The following is a 24,752-nucleotide window of genomic DNA, read 5'->3' as shown; positions in this document are numbered from 1 at the left end:
AACATGTTCAATGTATCACAAGATTTAGAAAATAAAATTTGTAGCATAATGCATTCCATTTGGGGATTGATATTTTAGTTTGTGGCGGAGAAATAACTTTAATTAGTTTTATTTCCAGAATCAAATCTGTGCACTGATAAATACCTGTCGACCTTTAAATTAGATATGTAGTACACTACTTGTATTTTTATTTTGAATGAACTTTCAAAAAGTAAGTTTGTTTGATGTCTTGTCGTTTTATGTATCACTGATTAATTACCATTTGTCTTTTTCCATTATTTTAATTACTCTCTATTAAAAAATCCATATTCTCTTAAACATCAACCTTCATGCAATCAACTCTCACTTGTTAAGCCAAATCGTAACATATATATTAATTAATCAATTTAATTAAATAATATTAAAAAGTAAGACTTATCAACATGTATGTATACAGTGCTACTCACAATCTCTAAATTGGACAACTCATCTCATCTTATCCCAATCAAAGGAATAATATATATTAAAATTATTAATACAAATATTTAGGTGTTAAGATTACTGTCACTTTTATGTCCAAACTCCCATAAAAAATATTACTGTCACTTTAACAACTGACTAATAAATTAAGCAACATTTTATATATATTATTGTATTTAAAACAATAAACCCCATGTTTAGTACAATCACTAATATTATTTATTATTATTCAACAATAAATCGCCTAAATGACCATATACCTAAAGACATGAAATAAGAAAAAGCACCATCTTTTTCAGATGTATAAACATAATAAAAATACCAACGCTAATCAGTAGTGATGTTAGAATTGAATATAAATTAAATAATCATAAAATCGTGGAAAATTGGACTTTAGAATAAAAAATTAACGATTGAATTAATTTATAAATTATTTAATTATAATTATATTTGTTATTAGAATAAAAAAATGTTTTTAGAATTTGATGGATTCAAAATGATTAAGATGCAATATAATTAACAGATATGACAATAACAATGATTTATTATTATTTTGTTAAACTAAATGTTTGTGTTATGTGTTGAGAAAATGGAAATGTGGTCCGATCCCGACAACGGTTGGTGGGCAACAAATAACTCTGTATTGTATTCTTTCTTTCTATCTCACTCACCAACCGCCTCGTTTGGCGGTGTCCCCACTCGCCCCTACACAAATATCCCCCTCTTGATTCCCCCCTACTTTTCCTTCAATTACGCCTCCAACTTTCATTTAATCATCATATCTCCCTTCTATTCTTTAAAATGTTCGTAATATAACCCTCGAACTTTTAATTCATGTCCAATAAATCCTTTCATCAACTTAACCAATAACATTGATTTTCAGTTGCCAGCTTAAATTTGAGACCTCTAATACGAGCAAATTAAACTGATAAATATGAGTTCAATTTGTTTAATATTAATAATAATAATAACCAAGTTGGAATTTTGATAAGGATTATCTTTATTGTTCTTTTATCCATGTAAATCATTTAAAGAGAATAGAAATGGGATAATAGAAGGAAGAATGTGGATAATGGTTGAAATTCTCCTTCAGAGTAAAGATAAGGGATGAAGAAAAAAAAATTGCAACCGAGTTTTTGCATATAGAAAATGTGACTGTTTGTTTGTTTTGTTGTTGGGAGAGGGAGAGATGCATGAAGCTAAGCGTCGGTGGATCTGCAAAGAAACAGCCAAGAAAGTGTGTTATAAAGTTTAGATCGCCGAGTTTGAGCTTGAGTTTTTTTGGTGGGAAGTGCGTGTGAAAATAATATAATAATATAATAACAGCAAGAAATGCTGTGAGGTAAGGGGAAGAGTAGGACCACTGTCCCTTTTCCCTTTTTATTTATTTATTATGCACAAGCACTAACCATTCATTTATTACAATTTATAATATATAAATTCATTTATTTTTGCATTGCTTCGACTCAAGTCAAACCCCTCCAAGAGTCTAATCATTACTTATTAATATGTTATTTTGATATTTAAACACAATAAATATGTGACCAATATGCACGTCTTTTTAATATAATCAAAAGTTTATCCAAATTTCTTCAATCACCTTAATTTTCTTTTTAAGTTAAGGAATTTAACAGTTTTATTTTTAGAAATAATTTGATGTGTCGTTGATACATACATTTTATGTAACATGACACATCATCAATAAATTTAAAAATATATGAAAGACGAATAAATAAATATTAGGTTTAATTATTTATTAAAAAAGACTTGAAAACTTTTTTTTTTTGGTTATTGCATGTAATATGATAACTGTTATCTATCCATTCCATAAAATATATTTGTAAATGGAATTTAAAACTTATAATTATGATCAGGTTAACATTGCATTCAAGTGGTATTCCAAGATCATAGTAGGTTGTAATTAATCTCATGCGATTACTTACTTGTATGGTAAACACTTTAACTTATAATTACTTGCACTAAGAACTAATAGGAGAATACTTTTTAAAAGAAATTTCATTACATGCATCAGTATACATCACTTAACTTCAAAGGAAGGATGTTTAATGGGATAAAATGATTTATCTAGACATCAAGATTTGGAAAGAGTTCAATTTTTAAATTTTTGTTCAATATAACTAATATGATGATTGTATTGTTAAAGGGTTTAACGGAGCAAAATTGAATAATAAAATTTTAGGGATCAATATGTAATTTCACCATTATACTTATCAATAATTTTATAAATTTTAAAATGGGGACAAATTTTTTATATTGGGGGTTAAGGCCCTCCCTGCCTACTTACTTAAATATATTAAAATTAATAAATTATTTTACAATTAATTTAAAATTTGGACGGAACTAAACCAACTCGAAATAGAAAAATGTTTACTGATCAAAGTATGGGCAGGCTGATTGGTTGGAACAAATATATGTAGAATTAATAGCTGACAAACGACAAAAAGAAAGAACATATAACTCACGGGAAGAATAAGACTGCAAAGGGATAATGATATTATTCAATGAAATGAGTGCATATTTATAGGCTTAGCAAAGACCTATTTATAGGCAAAAAAGATCCACTAAAAATTTGGTAACAACCAAACAACTAAGTAACCAAAAATAGCTAACAAATAAACAAAGAAAATATGGAGATAAACTTGGTCAACAAATGACCACGTGTTGGTGTTCTGGTGTTGATATCTTTAATACTCCCCCTCAACATCAGCTTCTTCTTTGTTTGCCTCGCCCAGCTGATGATAGAAGCTTTCGAACTTGTTGCCACTCAAGCCTTTTGTAAACAAATCTGCAGCTTTATTTTTCGTTCTAACATGCTTCAACTCAATCTCCTCTTGCAAGACTTTCTCTCGGATAAAGTGGTAATGCACCTCTACATGCTTAGTTCTTGCATAAAAAATTAGATTCTCTACCAAACGTATTGCTGACAAATTATCGCAATACAGAGGAATCGGATAACTTATTGGTTGATGCAAGTCCTCTATTAGTTGCATAAGCCAACTGCTCTCTTGAGCTGCCATCGCTGCTGCTTGGTACTCCGCTTCGGTGGTTGAAAAAGACACTGTTGGTTGTATTTTACTACACCAAGAAATTACTCCCGACCCAAGCATAAAAACATACCCGGTAGTTGAGCGTCGAGTATCATGGTCACCTGCATAGTCAGCATCACAATAGCCAACTAGTTTACAACCTCCACCTCTTTTGTGCATAATACCATAGCCTGCCGTATTCTTCACATATCTCAGAATTCGACGAACTACTTCCAAATGAGGCTTCTTTGGATGTTGCATGTACCGACTCATCACACCAACTGCAAAAGAAATATTTGGTCTTGTTAAAGTTAAGTAGATAATACTTCTTACCAACTGCCGGTACATTGTAGCATCTTCTAAATCTTTCCCTTCATGAGCACATATTTTGGCGTTTGGCTTCATTGACGTTGAGATTGGCTTACACTGAAGCATTCCAAACTTATTCAGCAAATATTTGGAATACTTTTGCTGATGAAGAAATATTCATTTTTGAGAATAATCGACCTCTATACCAAGAAAATGCTTGAGCTGTCCAAGTTCTTTCATCTAAAAGCGAATTGACAAGTTCTCATTGGTTCGAAAAATTTCTTCACAATCTACTGTGGTGATTAAATCATCCACATATACTAGCACAATAGCTAGTTTCTCTCATTTAGCTTTGACGAACAGGCTAGCATCCGCACCTGTCACCAAATAACCACTATGAGTAAGAAATTCAGCAATCTTACCATACCAAGCCCTTGGTGCTTGTTTTAGTCCATAAAGCGCCTTCCGTAGCTTACACACACACTCAGGATGATCTTGATTCTGAAAGCCCATCGGCTGGTCCATGTAGACCTCTCGATCCAGCTCCCAATGCAAAAATACATTCTTCACGTCCATTTGCCACAAATTCTAATTTTTGAAAGCTGCAAGTGCTAATAGGACTTGTACAGTTGTAAACTTTGCAATTGGACTAAACGTTTCATCATAGTCTAGTTCATATTATTAAGAGAACCCTCGAGCTACCAGGCGAGCCTTGTGTCTCTCTATTGATCCATCTGTGCGGCATTTTATCTTGTATACCCATTTGTAAGAAATAGGCTTAACATCTTTTGGCTTTGGCACGAGCTCCCAAGTCTGATTTCTGTCTAGTGCGGCAATTTCTTCTTCCATAGCTTTAATCTATCCTGGATTCTGGAACGCTTCCTCGAATGTCTCCGGCTCTTTTGCATCTGCTTCTTCCACTATGACAGCATTGGCATATTTTGGATTTGACTTTCTGATTCTTGTTGACCTTCTTAGTGAAGTTTGTGTTTCCATTGCATTAGGCTCATCTTGTTTGCTAGGTTGTTGATACACACTAGTTTGCCAAGGACTTTGAGCTACACCTTATTCGACATTGCCTTCGTCATCTACATCTTTAGCTTTATCTAAACCTAATTGGATTTAAGAAGATTGCACCACGTATTTAAAACCATCTGAGTCTGGTAATACTTCATTGTCTGAGGACCACCATGAAGAAGTTTCATTAAACACCACATTCCGGGAAGTGTAGCACTTTCTAGTAGTCGGGTTACAACATCTCCACCCTTTTCTTTGATTGTCATATCCTACAAAAATACATCTAACAACCTTATTGTCTATTTTGCTACGTAAATGATCAGGCACAAATACATAGCAAACATATCCGAAAACTCTAAAATAACTAACTGAAGGTTTTATGTTGCATAATTTTTCAAAAGGTGAAATAAAACATAACCTTTGTTGAGGAAGCCTATTGATTACAAATGCAGCCGTCCTCATTGCTTCTGCCCAAAAATGTCCTGGTACACTATGAAGGTTTCACGTTGCATAATTTTTGTCTATTTTGCTACGTAAATAATCAGGTACAAATACATAGCAAACATATCCGAAAACTCTGAAATAACTAATTGAAGGTTTCATGTTGCAAAATTTTTCAAAAGGTGAAATAAAACATAACCTTTGTTGAGAAAGCCTATTGATTACAAATGCAGCCGTCCTCATTGCTTCTGCCCAAAAACGTCCTGGTACATTCTTCGCGTGAACATGCTTGGACAAATTTTTACCAGATGCCTATTCTTCCTTTCTACTACGCCATTTTGTTGTGGAGTGCTAGCACATGTGAATTGATGGTGTGTTTGGCATTCTTGAAGGAAATCACAAAACTCGTCTGAGGTATACTCTCCTCCATTGTCACTACGTAGACAACGAATTCTTTTGCCAACTTCCGCTTTTGATACTTCTTTGAACTTTGAAAGAGTTTCAGATTTCTCCTTCATGAGGTAAATCAACACATACCTTGAGAAATCGTCAATGAAAGTCACCATGTATTTTATCCTACCAATAGAAGCTTGTTTAACTGGTCAAAACACATCAGAGTGGACCAACTCTGATAGTTTATTCACTTTAAATTTGGACTCTTCGTACGGTAACTGGTGTGCTTTTCCATACTGACAACATGTACACACCGTGTCTTTTCTCACTTCAAGTTGTGGAAGTCCCTTCAACATTGACCTCTTCATCATCACATCTAATTTGGAATAGCTAACATGACCTAGCTGCATGTGCCACACGTCTGCCTTTTTATTCCTTCTTGTCTTGTCTACGTATGCGGTTTCTACAGACATTACATAGACTGATTCCAACCTCTGTCCCTTCATCACCGGTTCTTCTATAACCTCCAGGTTTCGATTCACCTTCACATCCTGTGGACCAAATAGAACAAAATGGCCAGAAGATGTTTAACTGTGCCACCGAAAGAAGATTTTTCTTCAAACCTAGGACATGGTAGATATTTTAGAGTGGCACCTCAGTATCTCTATGTTGAGGAAAGACTACCGTATTACCGACGTGAGCTATCGATAACTTTGAGTTGTTCGCTGCTACAACCACCCAGCTTCCCTTATACTCTGACAGGTTCTGCAGCTTCTCTTTATCACCCGTCATATGATTTGAGCATCTCGAGTCGACGATCCAATCTTTCTTGTAATCAATATTTTTAGATGTTGTTGCTATAAATAGTGCCTCAGCATCCCATTCATCTTCGCTTTTGGAAGCAGTTACATTACTCTCTACAGATTTTTTCTTCGACCAACAAGCTTTCGCCATGTAACCCTTCTTCCCGCAATTATAGCAGTTCCCGTCAAACTTTTTACCGTTGTCTTGATTTTTCGAAGCTCCCCCTCTACGAATACTCTCTTCGCCTTGATGACTTCCTGCCTTGTCATTATTCTTTTTGGATCTACTGGTGGTATGTTGCTTGGAATTCTACCTGCCTCTATTGGCATAGAGTGCCTCTTCTTCCTTCTTTAACGAGAATCTTCCCATTTGCTTAGCTAATGCTTCTTGACCAGCTCGCAAATTTTTGAATTCTCCAAGCGACGGCTGAATTCACCATCATTGTATGGCAGCAACGAAACTCTTGAATTCTGGCTTCAAACCATGAATGATGATTCGTTTCATCTTAGTATCACCAATAGGAGCTTCCAAATCCAACTCAAAAATCTCTTGGCATAGCGTCTTTACTTTATGAAAATACTGTGAGACCGTCATGTCGCGTTTGACACCGACAGCAACTCACGTTCTAAGAGTTGGAGCTTCGTATCATTCTTCTTTGAGAATAGTTTGGCAAACGTATCCCAAGTTTCCTTCGGAGTTTTGGCATCATGTATATGCTCTAGCACATCTTCTTCGACTGTGGTCTTCAAGGCGAGCATCGCTTTACACGCTTTGATACTCCACTTCTGTAAGACACCATTCGTGTCTTCTGCTTCTGGCGACATAACCTCATTTCCATTTACTAATTCCCGCAAGTCTTGACCTTGCAAGTACGACATCATGTATGTAGACCAAGAATTGTAGTTTTGATTGTTGAGTTTCTTGATTCCACCAACCACTTGAAAATCGCCCATCCTGACAGCGCCCAGGAGAACCTAGCTCGGATACCAGATTGTAGATCTAATAGCTGACAAATGACGAAAAGAAAGAACATATAACTCACAGGAAGAGTAAGACTGCAAAGGAATGATGATATTATTCATTGAAATGACTGTATAATTATAGGCTTAGCAAAGACCTATTTATAGGGAAAACATATCCACTAAAAATTTAGTAACAACCAAACAACTAAGTAACCAAAAATAGCTAATAAATAAACAAAGAAAATATAGAGATAAACTTGATCAACAAATGACCACGTGTTGGTGTTGATATCTTTAATAATATACTTATGAAATTCAACTATGTGATCATTCTTAGGATTGACTATATGGGAAAATAAGGTAGCTTCATGCATATGCGAGATTGGCAACTGACAAACTCTAACGGTGTAAGGTAACGGGGAAAAGAATAAACTCCAATTCTGATATCTCGTACTTAATCCAAAATTTATTTATTTTAATCATTAAAAGTTCTGTTAACTTTCACATTCGGTGTAACATAATCTTAATTCTATTATAGGCACATGTTACGAGCAACTATTTCAAAATAGACTCGATTCATATCTATTAAAAGAATGAATGTTCAAATATAGAAGCTTAAAAGTTATAATAATTATATTATTATATATATCATAAAATTTATTATCGATATGTAAAGCTACAACACTTCATCAAATATGAAAATGTACAAAATTTATATATATTTTTAATTATAAGATATGGTGTAGTGATTACTTACTTCGTCTTTAAGCATACATTTAAGTATTTAATATTTATTCATAAAATAAAACACTCTTTCACATACATTCAAAAAGAGTGAATTAATTTTGACAAAAATAATATACATATTTTCAAAATATCTCATTACTAGTGTTAATTGGTTAAAATAAGAGGAGTAAAATAGAAAAGAAGAAAAGATTTGCAGTGGCAGGTGGTAAGATATGATGATGAATGTGGACACTAAAAATCTGACGGAAAAGACTAATGTGTCGAGTTGAAACTTCCAGGAGGGAGTCAAAACTACGGGCATAGAAATAGATAGAATGGATGAAAAAGTAGACATATATCCCTAGTCCTACGCTGTCGTACGGACCCATTGACTCATAAAATCCACAATATTTATTCATGAGTAGCATTACTAATATCTTTACAAGTCAAAAACCAAAATTATTAAGGATAAAAAAGAGGATAGAGAGTATAAATATATATTATTGATGGCAGTAGTCAGTAATAAAACTGTCGGTACAACAAACCAGACATGCATTCATCAAATAATTCTTATGTTGGGTCCACCATAAAATAGAGAGCGAGAGCAGTAGCACATGATCTTCCATGGGCCTACTGGGATTTTTTCTCTCACCACCACCACGGCCTTTACTTTGTAGGGTAGCATCCATTAAATAGCACGGCTATGTCTACGACTTGACACAATTTTAATGGTTAAAACGAAAGAAATATGAAGGAGATGCTACTGCTTGATTCATTAGATATTTGAAATGCTTGTGTACGGACTACGAGTGTGTGGAGTTTTATGTATAGAAATTTGTGACACCCTCTCTCCTCCTTCTCCAATTTGTACATAAATTATAGATTTCCTATCAAAGAAACATACATATATCGTTGGACTATAATTTGGTTCAATATTTGTTAATGTTTTGGTAATTATTACAGTTCATATCCCGCAAATAGTTTCATTTGATGTATGATAGTACCGTACAATTAACATTATCTATAACAATATAATTATCCATTATAACAACATTTCATTATAATAGTTAAGTATTTATATTTTACTTACAATAATATATTTAGTTATGAAGACGTTATTTATTAAACTAGTTCTCTATATCAATATATTGTCTAAATTTTTAAGTAAAATTATAACTATTTCATATAAGAAAGCCTATTAATTATCATTTATTAAATGAAAATGATCTTAATTAAAATATTTTTCAATAAAATGATTATATTTCACTTCAAGAAAGCTATTATTTATATTTAATTAAATGAAAATGATGAGTGGAATTAAAATATTAATTCGATAAACTATTAAGTTCCCGATTAAATATTCTACTATAAATTTGGAACATAATAAACTTATAAATTAATTATTAGAATTTAGTAACTCGTGGTAAATTAATTTATTTATTTTGATGACTATCGGTTAATTGGACTTATTAGATTTAAGTTGCATATTATACCTCTTTTAATTTTGTTGATTTGATTCCCACTTTCTTTCTTTTTGAAAGTAATTCCCTTTTTATGAAAATTTTCGATGTAAATTTATGATGAGCTTACAATGATTATCTCTTTATAACAATATGTTATAAGTGTATAGCATACACTTTTCTATAGCAGACAAAATCTGGACAAACAATTGGGGCTATTATAGAAAGAGTTTATTGTATATATATTGTATTTTTAAAGGGAGATATTGAATTCAAACATTAAAGAAGGCATTATTGGGAGGCGTAATTTTAAATTCATGAACCTTCAAATGAAAATAGATGTCACATTGATATATATTATATAAATTAATTAAAGATTGGATTAAGCTGAATTCTAATGACGTGATCAGGGACGAGTTTGGGAACTAACTAGTTGGTTTCTCTAAACATGTCTGAATTAGTTCAGTGTTAGAGGCGAAATTATGGAGCATTTTTCATGGCCTCTCTATTGCTTGGGAGGAGGGCTTCAAGAAGATAGTGGAGGAATGTGATAATTCCCAGGCTGTTCAACTGTTGAATGATGGCTAGTTTGCTTCAAATAATCTGGCCTTAGTTAGTCATATAAAAGATCTGTGAGGTCACGACTGGGATGTTCGAATAACACATATCAGGCAGAGTGCGAAGTAGGTGGCAAGCTACTTGGCAAAATAAGGGTTCACCATAGGGTTCAAATTGCAATTGCAGGTCCTTATAATTCATAATTATTTGTCTATGTTGCTTCTTAAATAAATAATAATTTTTGGTACATTTTATATTGTTTATAATATTTTTTATACAACATTAAGGGCAGAAGATGAGAGTAATACAATCTAAACTTGTACCAAATGGGTATTAGGAAGGAGTTTAATCACTATTTCATCCAAATAAAAAACAATTTATAATAAATTTTCTAACTTATCAAATGAATATAAATAAAAATCATATTTATCAACAACTAGTGTTGTTGGGAGGATCAACCACAAACTTTAAGCATAAATTATAAACGAACATAAAAAATTAAAAAACACTATTTTTGGGGAGGAAAATGGAGAGTACATAAAGGAACGTTTTTAATTTAAAATACGGAATTTTCTTTTTGCCTGCAATTTAAAAAATAAATGAGGGAAGGAGAAGAAAAGAAAGTAGAAGGAAAAAGAAAAGAAAAAAGAAAAAGGAAGAAAATAAAAGGAGAATTTAAAATTTCAAACTTAAGGAAGGCCAAGACCAGAGAGAAGAAAAAGTAAAAATAAAAATGAATGCGGCGATCACTTTATTTTTATTAGCTTGACCAGGTACAGTCCAAATGCAAAAGCATAAAATTTAAATTAAAGAAAAACAAAGGACATAATATTTTAGTACTAAAAGGACAATGCGGGTAATTTATATAGATAGTCATTCAACTATTGAAATTTTTTATTTTAGGTATTTAAAATAAAAATACTCACGTTACATAATTTGACAAATTTAGTTATTTCCGTTAAAATCACAAAAACATGACAATTAAAAAATCAGTACAATAATAAATTTAGTCTTCAACTTTTATATATTATATCTATTTAGTCATAATTTTAAAAATTAATCCTTAAAATTTATAAATATTCTCAATTTGATCCTAATTCTAAAAATTTAAAGAAATATATAAAATATATAAATATTTTCAAAAATATAATAATAAAATTAAAATTTACATTAATATTAAATAAATATAATTATATTTAACAGTCCAAATATAATCACATCCTAATATCTTTCACGCTCATTTGGCAAAGTAAATACTTTGGTACACAATAAAACTGAATAGTTTTTTTCGTGAGAGTTATATTAAACCTCGAGTTGAGCATAATGGACATACTGTAATGAACCCCAATTGCAAAGCCGTGTAGTTAGCCTGGTTTTAAGAGCTCCAGAACTGACGGGTGAGGCAAAGCTACAAAATGATAAATGGTATAAAGTGGTCCGGGAATTACAAGAAAAAATAGAGGAAAATAACATTCTTTGAAGCTACATTTAGTTAGAGCCTTAGAGGTAAGCTGAAGAGATCATATGTATTTAGTTACAACTGCTGCTGCAAATTAAGGATTAGCAGCAGAGAGAGAGAGACGGGGGTGGGGGGACGAGGAGAGGGAGAGAGACAGGGTAGGGGATTTTATTTTATTTAAGATTAATATGATTATATTTATTTAATATTAATATAAAATTTAAATTTCTTATTATATTTTTTTGAAAATATTTATGTATTTTTATATATTTATTTGAATTTTTTAGAAATATGATCAAATTAAGAACATTTGTAAATTCGAGGTTGATTTTTAAAATTATGACTAAATCGATATAATATGTAAAAGTCGAAAGCTAAATTTATTATTATACCACTTTTTAACTTTTACGTCAGCTTGTGATTTTAACTGAAATAACCAATATGACCAAACTAGTAACATGAATACTTAAATGAAAAATTTTAATAATGGAGTGGTTATTTTGTAGAATTTATCCTAAATAAAATACTATTCTAATTTAAATTCTAACTGCATAGCGAGTTTACAAACAAAAACTCGCCGATTAATCTTCAGTGTAAAGAATGTTCCTGGACCCTTCCTCTCTCTCTCTCTCTCTCAATTTCCTTTATAATAAAATATAATAAAAATAAACGCACGAATTCCTCAACAGTCGACAATTTTACTCTTTTTTGTTTTTTTCCTTTTAATTTTATCTATTATTCAGTCGTCTTCCAATTCCATCACCGTGTAGATAGTATATATATATATGTAAGGTCTCCAAAGTCCAATCAACTTGTCTACTTCTTTCAATTCCAATTCCAATTCCAATTCCAATTCCCATTCTCTCCCATCTTGAGTCCAAACAAATTAAAAGTAAAACACCTCTACCTTTCTTTCATTCTCATATCTTTAATTGTTTGACCAGATGGCTCTTCTAATTAACGAAGTCGACTCCCTTACTAACCAGATCTTCTCCATCCTTGAAAACAAATTTCTTTTCGGTGCTCACGAGAATAATGCTGCTGCAAAAACCCGTGAAGAAGATCACTTGAAATCTGGAAATCAGCTTTCCGGGAAAGTAAGAATCCTATCCATTGACAGTGGGAGCTTTTCCGATGGTATATTGGCCGCCCAGTCCCTCCTTACCCTCCAGACTTTTCTCCGTCAAAAGTCGGGGAATCCCAATGTCGTCATTGCCCAGTATTTCGACGTTGTTGCAGGCTCTGGTGCTGGTGCGATTCTCGCCGCATTGTTGTTTACTCGCGCTGAAAACGGCGCTCCCATTTTTACTGCCGACCAAGCTCTTCAGTTCCTTCTGAAAAACCGTCGGAAACTCTTTCCCTCCTCGCCTCAGGGAATATTCCGTCGACTTTTCCGTCCATCGAAGGTGAAGAAACTGTTGAGCAAAACTTTCGGGGAGCTGACTTTGAAAGATACCTTGAAGCCGATTTTGATACCCTGCTACGATCTCTGTTCCAACGCGCCATTCTTGTTTTCCCGCGCTGATGCATTGGAAATGGACGGTTATGATTTCAAGATGAAAGACGTGTGCTACGCAACGTCGGCTGATCCGACGGTTGTGGGAGCAGTGCGAATGAAGTCAGTGGATGAGAGGACGAAGATCCTGGCGGTAGAAGGTGGGGTGGCCATGAACAATCCAGCTGCGGCGGCGATAACACACGTGCTGAATAATAAGCAGGAGTTCCCGTTTTGTAATGGGGTGGAGGATCTTTTGGTCCTGTCTTTGGGGAATGGAGAGTCCGGTTTCGGTTCCGGCGACCCTACTCTGACTCCCCCCCCGACAAGGTTTCTTAGAATCGCCGGCGAGGGAGCTTCCGATATGGTAAGTACAAAAATGAATCTTAATTCATATATGAAAAATGAAACATATTATTAATCAAAGCTAGCTAAAATGTACGTCCCATGGCTGAAATTAACGAACCATATGTACAGGTTGATCAAGCAGTATCAATGGCATTCGGAGGAACTGGAAATGGAAGCAAGTACGTGAGAATTCAGGGGACCCCTAACGTTAAGCCAAATAGTGAAAGCGATGCAGTGATGAGCGTTACAAAGGAGATGCTGGGTCAAAGAAACGTGGAGTCGCATCTTTTCAAAGGGAAAAAGAGGAGTGAGGTGACGAATTTGGAGAAACTGGAGATGATGGGAGGTGAGTTAATCAAAGAGCAAGAAAGGAGGAAAACCGGCATCCTCCCCACGGTGGTGTTGAAGCAGAAGCAGTCAGCGGCAACGCCCAGAACCTCATCGGCCTCCGCCACCACAATTTCTTCAACTCCGTCTTCATGGTCGTTAGACCATCAAAATTAATTCACTTTCACATCCCAATTTTTACAACGCCATTATTAATTCGTTTCAGGCTAATGCTGCCGCTCGGGATATAATTAATTAATACTAGTAATATAATATTAAGCGGTGTCCGAGCCGAGCTGAGCTGTAAAGTGTAAACTGTACTTAACTATTTCTATTGTTTTGTTCTTATATGGGGGTGGGGGTGGTTGAGAGTTGAGACAATAGAGAAGCCTGAAGAGGCTTCTGTTCTATTATTATTATTATTGTATAGTCAGACATAATATATATGTTTTAGTTCATTGGTGATGGAATGGACTACATTTATTTTTCACTCTATGATATGGATGGCACGTTCAGATATCTCATTTTACATTATAGATATACAATATGCTTGATTTAATTGTAGGGTTCTACATATTATAATTGGGGACGACCATAATTTGCACTTAGAATCATAGATAGCTCATGTACCTGGACCACCTACATTGATACTGGGACATTGTTTTTATTTTTAAATTTCACTATTAATTAATTTAGATAATAATACAATTTGCTTCCTAAACAGGTTTCAAATATGTGTAGTAAAGCCTCAAATTTCAAAATCTTTTTCCATTAACTAAATTCAGTGCTGAAAGTCAACAAGGTAAAGATAAGCGGTAATTTCAAATCTTATCTTATTTATTTATTTTTAATTTTGTAAACTTAGGTGGTGTGGTTGTTAGAAGACTTAAATAGTGTTACATGTTGGTTATTTTATAAAAACAATAAAATAATATGAAGTAAAGATTAATTAAGAGAATAAGTTGAAATTTATAGTGAATATGGGTGTCATCTCACCGTTAGGCGGCATCACTTACACTTTGTCACAAATTATATCTAATAATGTCATGAGAAAAAATAACAATTTTTTAAGTGGTATCGCTTGACATATTAACAACACTTTATATAAAATTTTCAAAAATACCAGTTTTTTCTACTAAATACACTAAAAGATAGGATATGAGATAACAAAATATTTTTTTTGATGTTGCTCGACACATTGGCGACACCTGTGTTAAAATTTTTTTTAAATAAGTTGACAGAAAGAAAAAAAAAGCTGAAAAGGGAGGAAAAAAAAGCTAAACGAAAAGAGGTTGGGTGGATGCCACGGGATTTGGAACAGTAACATTGATTAGAATGTTTGAGCTTAGGGTCGATTTTATATCCACCTTGATTGAGAGGTGATGTCCGGAGACTCACGTTTTATTTGCTATGTAGGGAGCACAACATCACCTTAGAAGATGCTGCATTGCAACTCAAGCTCCCAGTTGATGTTGCTGCAATTACGAATTCAAGTAGAATGATCAAACTTGCGTCACTTTGCTACCAATTACTTAGACGGCTGTTGGGTGATGGCAGTGTTAAGCTTCCAGTTTGAAATATTCTTGATTAAAATAAAATTTCGAAACTTTATTGAGTAATGCCTTTTGAGTGGGAGAAAATGTGCACTGTTTAAATATATATTGAAACATATATATTTGAACATAGAATTACATATGAAACCAAAATCCAAATCTAAATGTAGGCGTGCACTCTTGAACATGATTATGATTATGTTTGCAGCTATCATACATCAAAATCTTCATTTACTTTCATGTTGATGATGTTGTTTAGGCACATAAATGATGATAATTACTAAGGTCGGTGTTGGTTGAAGGGGCCGCCAAACTGTTCCAAAAGCCGCTCGATTGTCTTTCTTGATGTAACCTTATCAATCTCGAACGCCTTCATCTCCTCCCCTATCCCTAAAATAAAGGAGAAACAAATCAAACTCGTTCAGTTGGTGCATGCAATTATACATAAGAAGAGACATATATCCAATATTTCAAAACATCTGCAAATTTTGTCTATTCATCAACAGATGGGTTGAGATAAAGCAGACCTGGTTGATGAACAGCTTTGAAAGGCAGTTGAGAAGCATTGGAATTGAAGAAGAAGAGTAGATTCTTCATCACCTCCACAGATTCAGTTGAGACTAGGATCTCTCTCTACATAACATTCATACATTCACAAGAAAGCAATACTGCTGTTACTTTTCTCTGTATGCAAACTTGACTAATTGTGTACCCTGTAATCTGAAACGAACAGAATCCCCAACTACCAGGATGTCTCTATCAAGTGCATGATCAACACTAAATTTATTAAAACTCCTCCAACAATTAACCGTAGGTTAAACTTTTCCAATTTCAAATCGTATAATGACAGCCAGTCTACACTCTAGAATAAAAAAAAGAATAAATAAACGGATTTTCCGAGAATCCAGACCTTGAAATTCTTCTGTTGATCATAATATCCTGAAACAATCATGAGCAGACGAAGTTTCTCCGTTTCTGATATTCAGGGCAAAAAGTCAGGGATAGGAAAAGAGACTCTCAAGTGATTTAATTCATATTTTTAATAACTCACGAAGAAAATGTTTTATTTCCCTAGTAGAGGCCTCGCCATGTGAAAGAAGCTGCTCCACTGGAATGCCAATAGAACTCATACCAACATGTGCAACCGTTAACCTTGAACAAGAGTTGTCTGCCTTGCCTGGTTTAATAATCCAAGTTAACGGAATGCAACTGAATGGCAATTACACAAACAAAAGTCTAAAAAACCCAAAACCCTACACATAAAACCTACAAACCATAGACCCTAAAAACACAAACAATAAACCCTAAAAACAATAAAACCTAACCATAAACCCTACACATTAAAAACCCTAAAATATAACCCATAAATCCTAAACCCTAAACCCTAAAATATAAACCCTAAAAAGACTAAAACCCTAAAAACTAAAAACCACAAATCATAAACCCTAAAACAAGAAGCAATAAAACCTTAAAACCCTAAAATATAAAATATAGCATATAAACCCTAAACCCTAAACATAAACTGTAAAAACTAAAAACCATTAACCATAAATGCTAAAAACACAAAAACATAAACCCTAGAACCTAAAATATAAATACTAAACCCTAAAACATAAACAATAAAAATAAAATCCTAAAACCACAAACCCTAAACATAAAAACATAAAACATTAAAACCTAACAACACAAGCAATAAACCCTAAAACTATAAAACTATAAAACCTAAACCCTAAACCTTAAAACCTAACAACACAAACAATGAACCCTAAAAACACTAAAACTATAAATCCTAAAACCATGAATCCTAAAACCATGAATCCTAAAACATAAACAATAAAACCTAAAATATAAACCCTAAAACCTAAAATATAAACACTAAAAATAAAATCATAAAACCACAAACCCTAAACCCTAAGTAATAAAACTCTAACCCCTAAACCCTAAACATAAAAACATAAACCCTAAGCAATAAAACCATAAACCATAAATCATAAAACTCTAAACCCTAAAAACCATGAACATTAAACCCTAAAAATACTAAACCCTAAACATAAACCAAAAACCCTCAACATAAAACCCTAAAATGAAAAAAAAACATAAACCCTAAACCCTAAAAACATAAAACCAAAAACTCTAAAACCATAAACCCTAAAAAACCTAAAACTTAAACCCTAAAAATAAACCCATAAACCATAAACCATAAACCCTAAACATAAAATCATAAACCCTAAACCCTGAACATAAAATCATAAACCCTAAACATAAACCCTAAAACTAAAGACCATAAACCCTAAAAACACAAAACCCTAAACCTTAAAAACACTAAAATCATCCCCTAAAACCCTAAACCTCTAAACTTTAAAACTCTATAGCCATAAACCATAAACCCCTAAATCCTAAAAACCTAATCCATACAACCCAAAATCATAAACCATAAGATTTCCTCACTATGTAATGTTAACACTTGAAAGTAATGTTGAATACCAGCTACTATCATTCAGTTAATGGAAATTCAATCAAATATAGTCAAAGTGCAAGTACAAACCTACTCTTGTCCACTTCTTGAAATCTTTTCCCAAAATATCAGCTACTCTCAGCTCAGACACATCATATAGTTTATATCGCACTGCAAATCATGAGTTTTAGATCCAAACATTAGCCTAAGTAAAGAACACGTGAATATGGAGTGAGATTGGATTATTTCCATTTTCTTGTCTGGGGGGAGAGAGAGAGTGAAGAGAGAATAAAGGGAGGAATTAGGCCAAAAAGAGCTTACATATCTGGTACAGGCCATTGCATCCAAAACGACCAGCTCCATTGAGCAACAACGTAGCCATGTATTTATCCTTGGTCGTAGAATCAGGACTTGACAGATTTCCAGTGTCTAACAGAATACCAGCTAACTGCACATAAGTAAAATTTCAGCTTGTCTCATTTGGTTGACTTTGATCACAATTTCATTTACAGCTCCTAATATTATTTTACTGAATCACCCAGACACCAAATTCAGGAAATCAGTTGGGTTCTATCAATTTTGCTACTGGCTTTTGGAAGCAAAAAGTAAAATCATGCTTCTACTTTGGACACAGAAGCAAACAACATTTTCAGAGTATCAAAAAGTAAAAATTCCATATTCATGGATAACACAGTTTTCCCCTCCCTCGGAAGGAATAACCATTCACTTGTTTGACAGCTAAGAGGAATAGCTTTCTTGAGAACTGCTTACATTTGTTGATAAGCAGTAGTCAATCCCGGAAAAGGGTAAGTGTTAGGCTTGATGCCATATCTACTTTTAGGGTTATTCAGCATAATATTACTTTGACTAGCTGTTCTCTCTTTCCTTAGTAGAAACTAGGAATAAGAGCAACAAACCTAACAGAATCAGACTTGCTTGGGCCAAACCCTTCTGCCTTTAAGGTCATATTTCCTCCCAGACACAGGCCTTAGAGCCAACTTTATCACAGTTCAGCATACCCCAGATCTAAATATCGTTGAGAGAGCTTGCTGATGTAAAAACTCAACTATACTAGCCTTAGTCAACAAGGTCGGATCATGAGTGAAATGGTTTTGCTTTTCTTAGTTGCATTTATTTTTTGGCAACTTTTGCGGAAGAAGAAAAAACAACAACAAAGTAGCATAAGAAATATTGAACAGGCGCCTTAATTTATCCAATAACATCTATGCTAGATCATTTCGTATACGAGTATCATCAGCAATCAAACCACCACTCCAAAAATTTTGGAATAAAATCATATCCCTATAATATTAACACAGATACTATTCTTCACTGTTATAACCATCACACCGCAGGAGCACACTGTTATAACCATCACACCGCAGGAGCACAATTATAAAGTAAGCACTTCGCCTCCAGCATTGCAATGCAATTATTGTGAATACAAACATTGCAAAGATTGTATTGTCGATCATTTTTCTTTAAGTTCTTATACAAGAGTTTCAACTTAATGTGATTTTCTTATACTGTCAAGCAGACCTAAGCTGTTCTAGCGATCAAATAATTTAATTCCGTTTCAGCTCAAAATGTTAGAATTCATTGAAAAAATTCAGTTCCAGAAATTTAGCTCTTAATTTTTGACTTACTATTTTGACCTTCAAGTTTTGGTTTTATCAAAAAGTAACTCCGAAATTAAATACTTACTGCTAAATATGATAACCACAAAGAACAGGCAACCTTTGATTCAATTGCTTGCAAAGTGCAAGTGAATGCTTTAATTGTTATGAGCTAGTTGCTTCCATAAGTATCGCTCTTGATTAATTTGAAAAATAAATAGGAAAATATTAGTTAATGCTAGAATATATAAAATCATAAAGATAGAAAGGAAGCAAACAGTTGAATATTCAAAAGAAACTGCAATTAGTACCAAAAGTCGGCTGAATCCTTGTCCTGCCAAAATCTGAGGCGACGTCATTGCAAAGTTTTCAGCAATAAGTGTACAAGATGAGCACTCCTGCATACATGAATGCTGTTAAACAAGACCCCCCAGACTATTTTATAACAGAGTAGATTTAAAAGCATATATCAAAAGGAGAGGGGGGGGGGGGGGAGCTTCACAAGAAACACACATGACAAATAACAAAAGCCAACTTATTTTTGTTGAGTGTAAATGTTCTTAGCTGCTGTTGCTAACCATTTCTGTAACTGCAACAATATGCATGTCATCGTTTGTTTTTGCTTTAAAAGGAAAAATAGCACTGAAAACAAGCCATGCTACTGTTTCGAAAATGAAATTCCCACTCTTAAACAAATTGAAAAAAAAAGAACGATTAAGTATGAACAGTGTTGTTCATGTCATTACTTTTCTTGTATAAAAATAAACTCTAAAGTAAAATAAAATATACAATCTTTTGCTTTTAACTTTATATAGAAAACAGTAAATAGAAAAAGCATCAACCAGAAGGAGCCTAACTTCGCTACTTTAAAAATTATGACACACTTTCATAACAATTTTGTTCTTTACCAACGATAAACAAAGCAAAAAGGAATAGTAAAATTTGAGCTTAGAAAACTGGTAACGCTATTAAAGATCCCTTCTTTGTCTTCATTCATGCCTAATACATTTTTAGTGTGATACTATGTCTGATGATGCATATTGAATAATGAAGATTGAAAATGGAAGGCGCACTTGATAATCATTTGGATGACAATATTTTAACCGGACTATAAACTGCACTAGTTATCGACAAAATACTTTATGAAGAGAGTTAACCAAGCAAATTACTGGAAATTTCTGTGAACTGATTGGATAAAAGAGCTCCAATTGCACTGGAATAGCATTCAAGTGTAGGAGAATCCATCCTAGAATTACTTTCCAGATAGAAAGGAAACAGATCCTTCTATCTCTTTAAACAGAACCCACTCAATTGAGTAACACTATGAACACCAGGTGCAGGTTTCATGAATATTGATAACATGATGAAACATAAAAAAAAAACAAGATCATGACAAATAACAAGGTAATATTAACAATATATTGAATGGGATATACTTGCAAAAGATAGCTTTATGCTTTAACATTGGCTTTAAGGCCTCTTGTGAATCAAATATGTTTGAATACATGCTATCTCAGTAAGACAAAAGTAACTATACTAGATATTCAATAACTTGAACATAACTAGGTATGCTAAACACATCAGCTTGCTAGTAATTCTCCTTATTGGGAGCCACATCCCAGAAACATAAGTTATTCCAAGAAGTTAGTTACGTTTAGGGAAAACCACATCATCAAAATATAATGATATCGGCATAACAAATCAAGAAAAAGCAAGACGATTAAATAATTAATATGACAATAAGAATGGATAATAGTTAAATAATATAGAATAACACAACTTAAGCTCTCATGTCAGACCTGTCCCACGGTGACTTTCTCAACCCAAGGGTATGCAACTTCGCCCTGTAGATAAAGGTGAATATCTGTTATTAATATTTTCAGATTCAAATAAAAAAGAAGGCATGAAATTAGCCATATTCAGTTGTATATATACCTCTTTGCCGTTAAAGATTTCAATGACTGATTCTTTTAGTGCCTGTACATAGGAAGCTATATAAATCATTTCTGATGGTCAAAAGGTACAGTCAGTTCTTGTAGAATATTACCTCTTGTTTACTCGGAAGCTTGGAACCATTTAATAGAACTAACTTAAGACTCCCGAACAAGTCATAATATGATAGATCAATCTGCCCATCATTCAACATCAAGAACAAATGGTCAATTAAAGTTGGGAATTAAACTTAAATCATATTTTGAAATTTATGAAACAAGGTATCTGTGAAATGATCTCCAGATAAAAGAATAGCACCATATACTCAAATATCTGAACCTAAGCATTTAATAGCTGTTAGCACTTGAGAAATATATACTCCCTTTTGGGCCACTTATAGGAGTTACATAAACAAAATGTTAGTTATGAATATTTTATCCAACTGAGCAGGTCAGTTGTTAAGAATTGAAAAAGTTTAATAAGGTCTTCTGAAAGCCATAAAATTGAATGCATAGAAAAGTGGCTCTTAAGAGATTCAAAGCAGGCAGAACAATGTTAATATAGGTATTACATCAGTTGAGCTGAACATACCTCATCAATAAAGATTAAGGATGACTGATCAATTTGACAAGAATCCAGCAACCATTTTAATTCAGCATGTGAGTTCAGCTCTGTCCTCTTTATGTTGATGACAGGAACAGTAAAGAACTGATCATTTTCAAGTGTTTCATTCAAGTAGAAGGCATACATGATTGCTGAAGCAACAGAGCCAACATCTGAAAATTGAAAATTCTGATATCAGAATAGAAAATTCATGGCAAGAAACGGAAGAATAAAATTGTGGCAGAGCATTCTTTTTCTTCATCCCAAAGATTTTGAATTTCTCAATACTGAAAACACAAAACCTCCTCACCAGTTTTCCAAATTTTTTGTTGCAAAATAAATAAAATTAATTCATTAATTGAAGAAACTTGAGACTTAAAAGTACAGGTAAAGAATGGAAACAACTTCAATGCACTCGCAAGAACAAAGATGCAAAAGCATGTTCGAGGACTAAGCTTAAGTTACATCTCATGCACATAAGGATTAGGTGTATGCTTCTCACAAATCAAACAAGAAATAAAGTTGCTTCATCTAGTTCTTGGTTAGAAGCAAATGAAGTGGAAAGAGTTATAGGCATAGCAAAAACAAAAGATAAGACTTCAGGACTTCTTTAATTATTATGGTAAGAGAAGACAACATATAATTACCAGGGACGTCTTGCCCAATAACAGCATGAAGGAACCTTCCTGGAACACCAGCATCAACCTCTTCCCTTCTCGATTTGAGAAAAAAGTTAAGTCTGTTAATGCTTTCACAGGATTCTACAATTTCCATTCGTGGTGAATATCCATTATAAAATGAAGCTGCAGACTGAGGAAGTGGAATTTTTGGCAAGCTGGTTCTTTTTTTCATAACCTTATATGATTTTTCAGTTCCCAACAGAGAAGATACATAATGATCAAGTGAGTCTTTCATTGAATCACTTGGATTATCCAAATGAAAGTTTGACTCTGACTGAATGTCTGATAGGACAGATGCAGGTGGCCTCACAGCATTTGACCAACTATCATTTGATGCTCGGATAAATGGTTGAAGAATAGCATCTGAGATTGAATCACCAAAAGCTGGTTCCATAGGCTTTTCAGATATATCCAAATCAAGGTTTTTGCGCCCTGAGTCACCAATATCTGATCTAGACCTGGAAACCTTCTGGAGATCATAAATGTCTCCAAAGTCAGAGTTAGAAGATTCTTCTGTTAAAGAACCATCTTTTACTAATAGACCATCAAAGTAAGGATTCTCTCGGGTACGAATATATGGTCCCTGTCATATAAGAACAAAAGAAAAAGGATTTGAAACATTGAGGAAATCTAACAGCAAAAAGAGGGAAAAAACACGGTTATGATAATTGAATATTTAAGGTCATAACCATTGAAGCCATGAGACTAGTGACATGAAAGCTAAAAACTAGTCTATGCTCTTACTCCGATATAATTTACATTAAATGTACAGTTTTAATGTGTTACTAGAGATTGTAAGCAAATATGAGAATCAATAGCAGCTTCTAGCTAAGGGCTATATCAGTATCTAAAAATAAATTGGAAAGTTTTGTGCAACATAATCACCTCACTGACTAACCATTTCCAAGTAGAAGAGAAGGAAGAAGTAGTAACTACTCAAGATTGTATAAAAAGCAAAAGACTATTTACACTTATCCTCGTTATTGGAGTTACATTTTTACAGGTAAATGCTCTATACACCAATGCCACAGCTAATAGTAATTTTACTAATTTGCGTGTGAAGGAAATTTTGAAAAAGGACTGTATAAAAGGTGAATGTAACGAAAAAGGTGGATAATCCTCTGTATGTCTTGACTGATTCACTCAAATTCAAAATCTATGGTTTAGCTTTTGTTCAACACAACATAGAGTGTTGTAACAGAAGCAAGAATATATACAGAAAAAAAAAACATAGTGTGTTTTATAAACTACCGTTGTTTATACTGTTGGTATTGAGATCATTGCTAACAAAAGTAAAAGAAAAAGGAAATGGGCAGAGGGAAAGTAGACAAACCTGAGAAAGTGGTTGGGAGGAGGTCATGGTGGAGAAGAAGAAGGGGCGTGGAAAAGTGAAAGGAGTGATGGGTTATGAGCAACGAGTGAAAGGGCGGCAGATTCGAGGAGACAAAGAGAGGAGGAGAAGACGACATTTTGAGATTCATTGTGGACTCCGCCATGCCGATTAAGACCAACACAAGCTCAAACCTTGTCTAAAAACCATCGATGGCGGTTCCTATTCACTCCTCTGCACTGCACGCGCCAAACAATTCAAAATCAGCGCTTCTACGTTTGGTTGTTTGCCGTTACGCTTCACCTGGGAGGGAAGGGAAGAGAAGGGCTGGGTTGGTCAGCTTCCGTTTAAATCCAATTCAAATTTGGGCCTTTTACCTTTTCTTAATCCAACCCAATTTAGATATGGGCTTTTCAATTTTTTCAAAATCCAATAACAAACAATGGTGCTTTTAATTTGACAGCATAACAATATATTTAGTAGTCAGTTTATATTATTTGTTAATTTAACTTTTATTTTTAAAATTAAATTTAACTGGCTCTCAACTTTTAAAAGAGTTAAATTTAACTATTAACTTTTCAAAAGTGTCAATTTTATTATTTTTCAACAGAAATATTGACAAATTTTCAATTTTTAAACGTGTACTTCATCCTACTTTTAATATATATTTAAAATATTTTAATAATTTTAAAATTATTTGTTGACGTGACATAAAAGATAAACAACGTCATATCAACATAAAGTACACGTGAACCGTCACTTAAGTGGCCACACTAAA

General features: G+C 33.5%; 3 protein-coding genes across 3 annotated transcripts; 1 reads left to right on the top strand and 2 right to left on the bottom strand.

Moving 5' to 3' along the window:
- Positions 1-3,164: 3,164 nt before the first annotated feature.
- Positions 3,165-3,911, bottom strand: LOC128041353 (secreted RxLR effector protein 161-like). The gene has a single exon (XM_052631616.1). It carries the CDS (start codon positions 3,909-3,911, stop codon positions 3,165-3,167), a length of 747 nt encoding a protein of 248 aa, XP_052487576.1.
- An 8,529-nt stretch (positions 3,912-12,440) lies between these two features.
- On the top strand, positions 12,441-14,324 carry LOC105770756 (patatin-like protein 7). Its single transcript, XM_012592092.2, has 2 exons — positions 12,441-13,497; positions 13,608-14,324. The coding sequence occupies exons 1-2, from the start codon at positions 12,580-12,582 to the stop codon at positions 13,980-13,982; spliced, it is 1,293 nt and encodes a 430-aa protein (XP_012447546.1). The 5' UTR covers positions 12,441-12,579; the 3' UTR covers positions 13,983-14,324.
- A 1,118-nt stretch (positions 14,325-15,442) lies between these two features.
- Positions 15,443-24,271, bottom strand: LOC105766779 (uncharacterized). Its single transcript, XM_012586352.2, has 13 exons — positions 23,978-24,271; positions 22,612-23,227; positions 21,953-22,137; positions 21,477-21,557; positions 21,365-21,406; positions 21,229-21,273; positions 19,741-19,827; positions 18,135-18,261; positions 17,904-17,984; positions 16,410-16,535; positions 16,269-16,333; positions 15,886-15,991; positions 15,443-15,748 (listed from the first exon to the last, which is right to left on the bottom strand). The coding sequence occupies exons 1-13, from the start codon at positions 24,002-24,004 to the stop codon at positions 15,639-15,641; spliced, it is 1,698 nt and encodes a 565-aa protein (XP_012441806.1). The 5' UTR covers positions 24,005-24,271; the 3' UTR covers positions 15,443-15,638.
- Positions 24,272-24,752: the final 481 nt, after the last annotated feature.

The sequence above is a fragment of the Gossypium raimondii genome, chromosome 5 (assembly GCF_025698545.1).
Source record: "Gossypium raimondii isolate GPD5lz chromosome 5, ASM2569854v1, whole genome shotgun sequence".
Lineage (NCBI taxonomy): Eukaryota > Viridiplantae > Streptophyta > Magnoliopsida > Malvales > Malvaceae > Gossypium > Gossypium raimondii.
The sequence above is the reverse complement of the archived record's forward strand: the minus strand, read 5'-3'. Positions and strand labels throughout refer to the sequence as shown.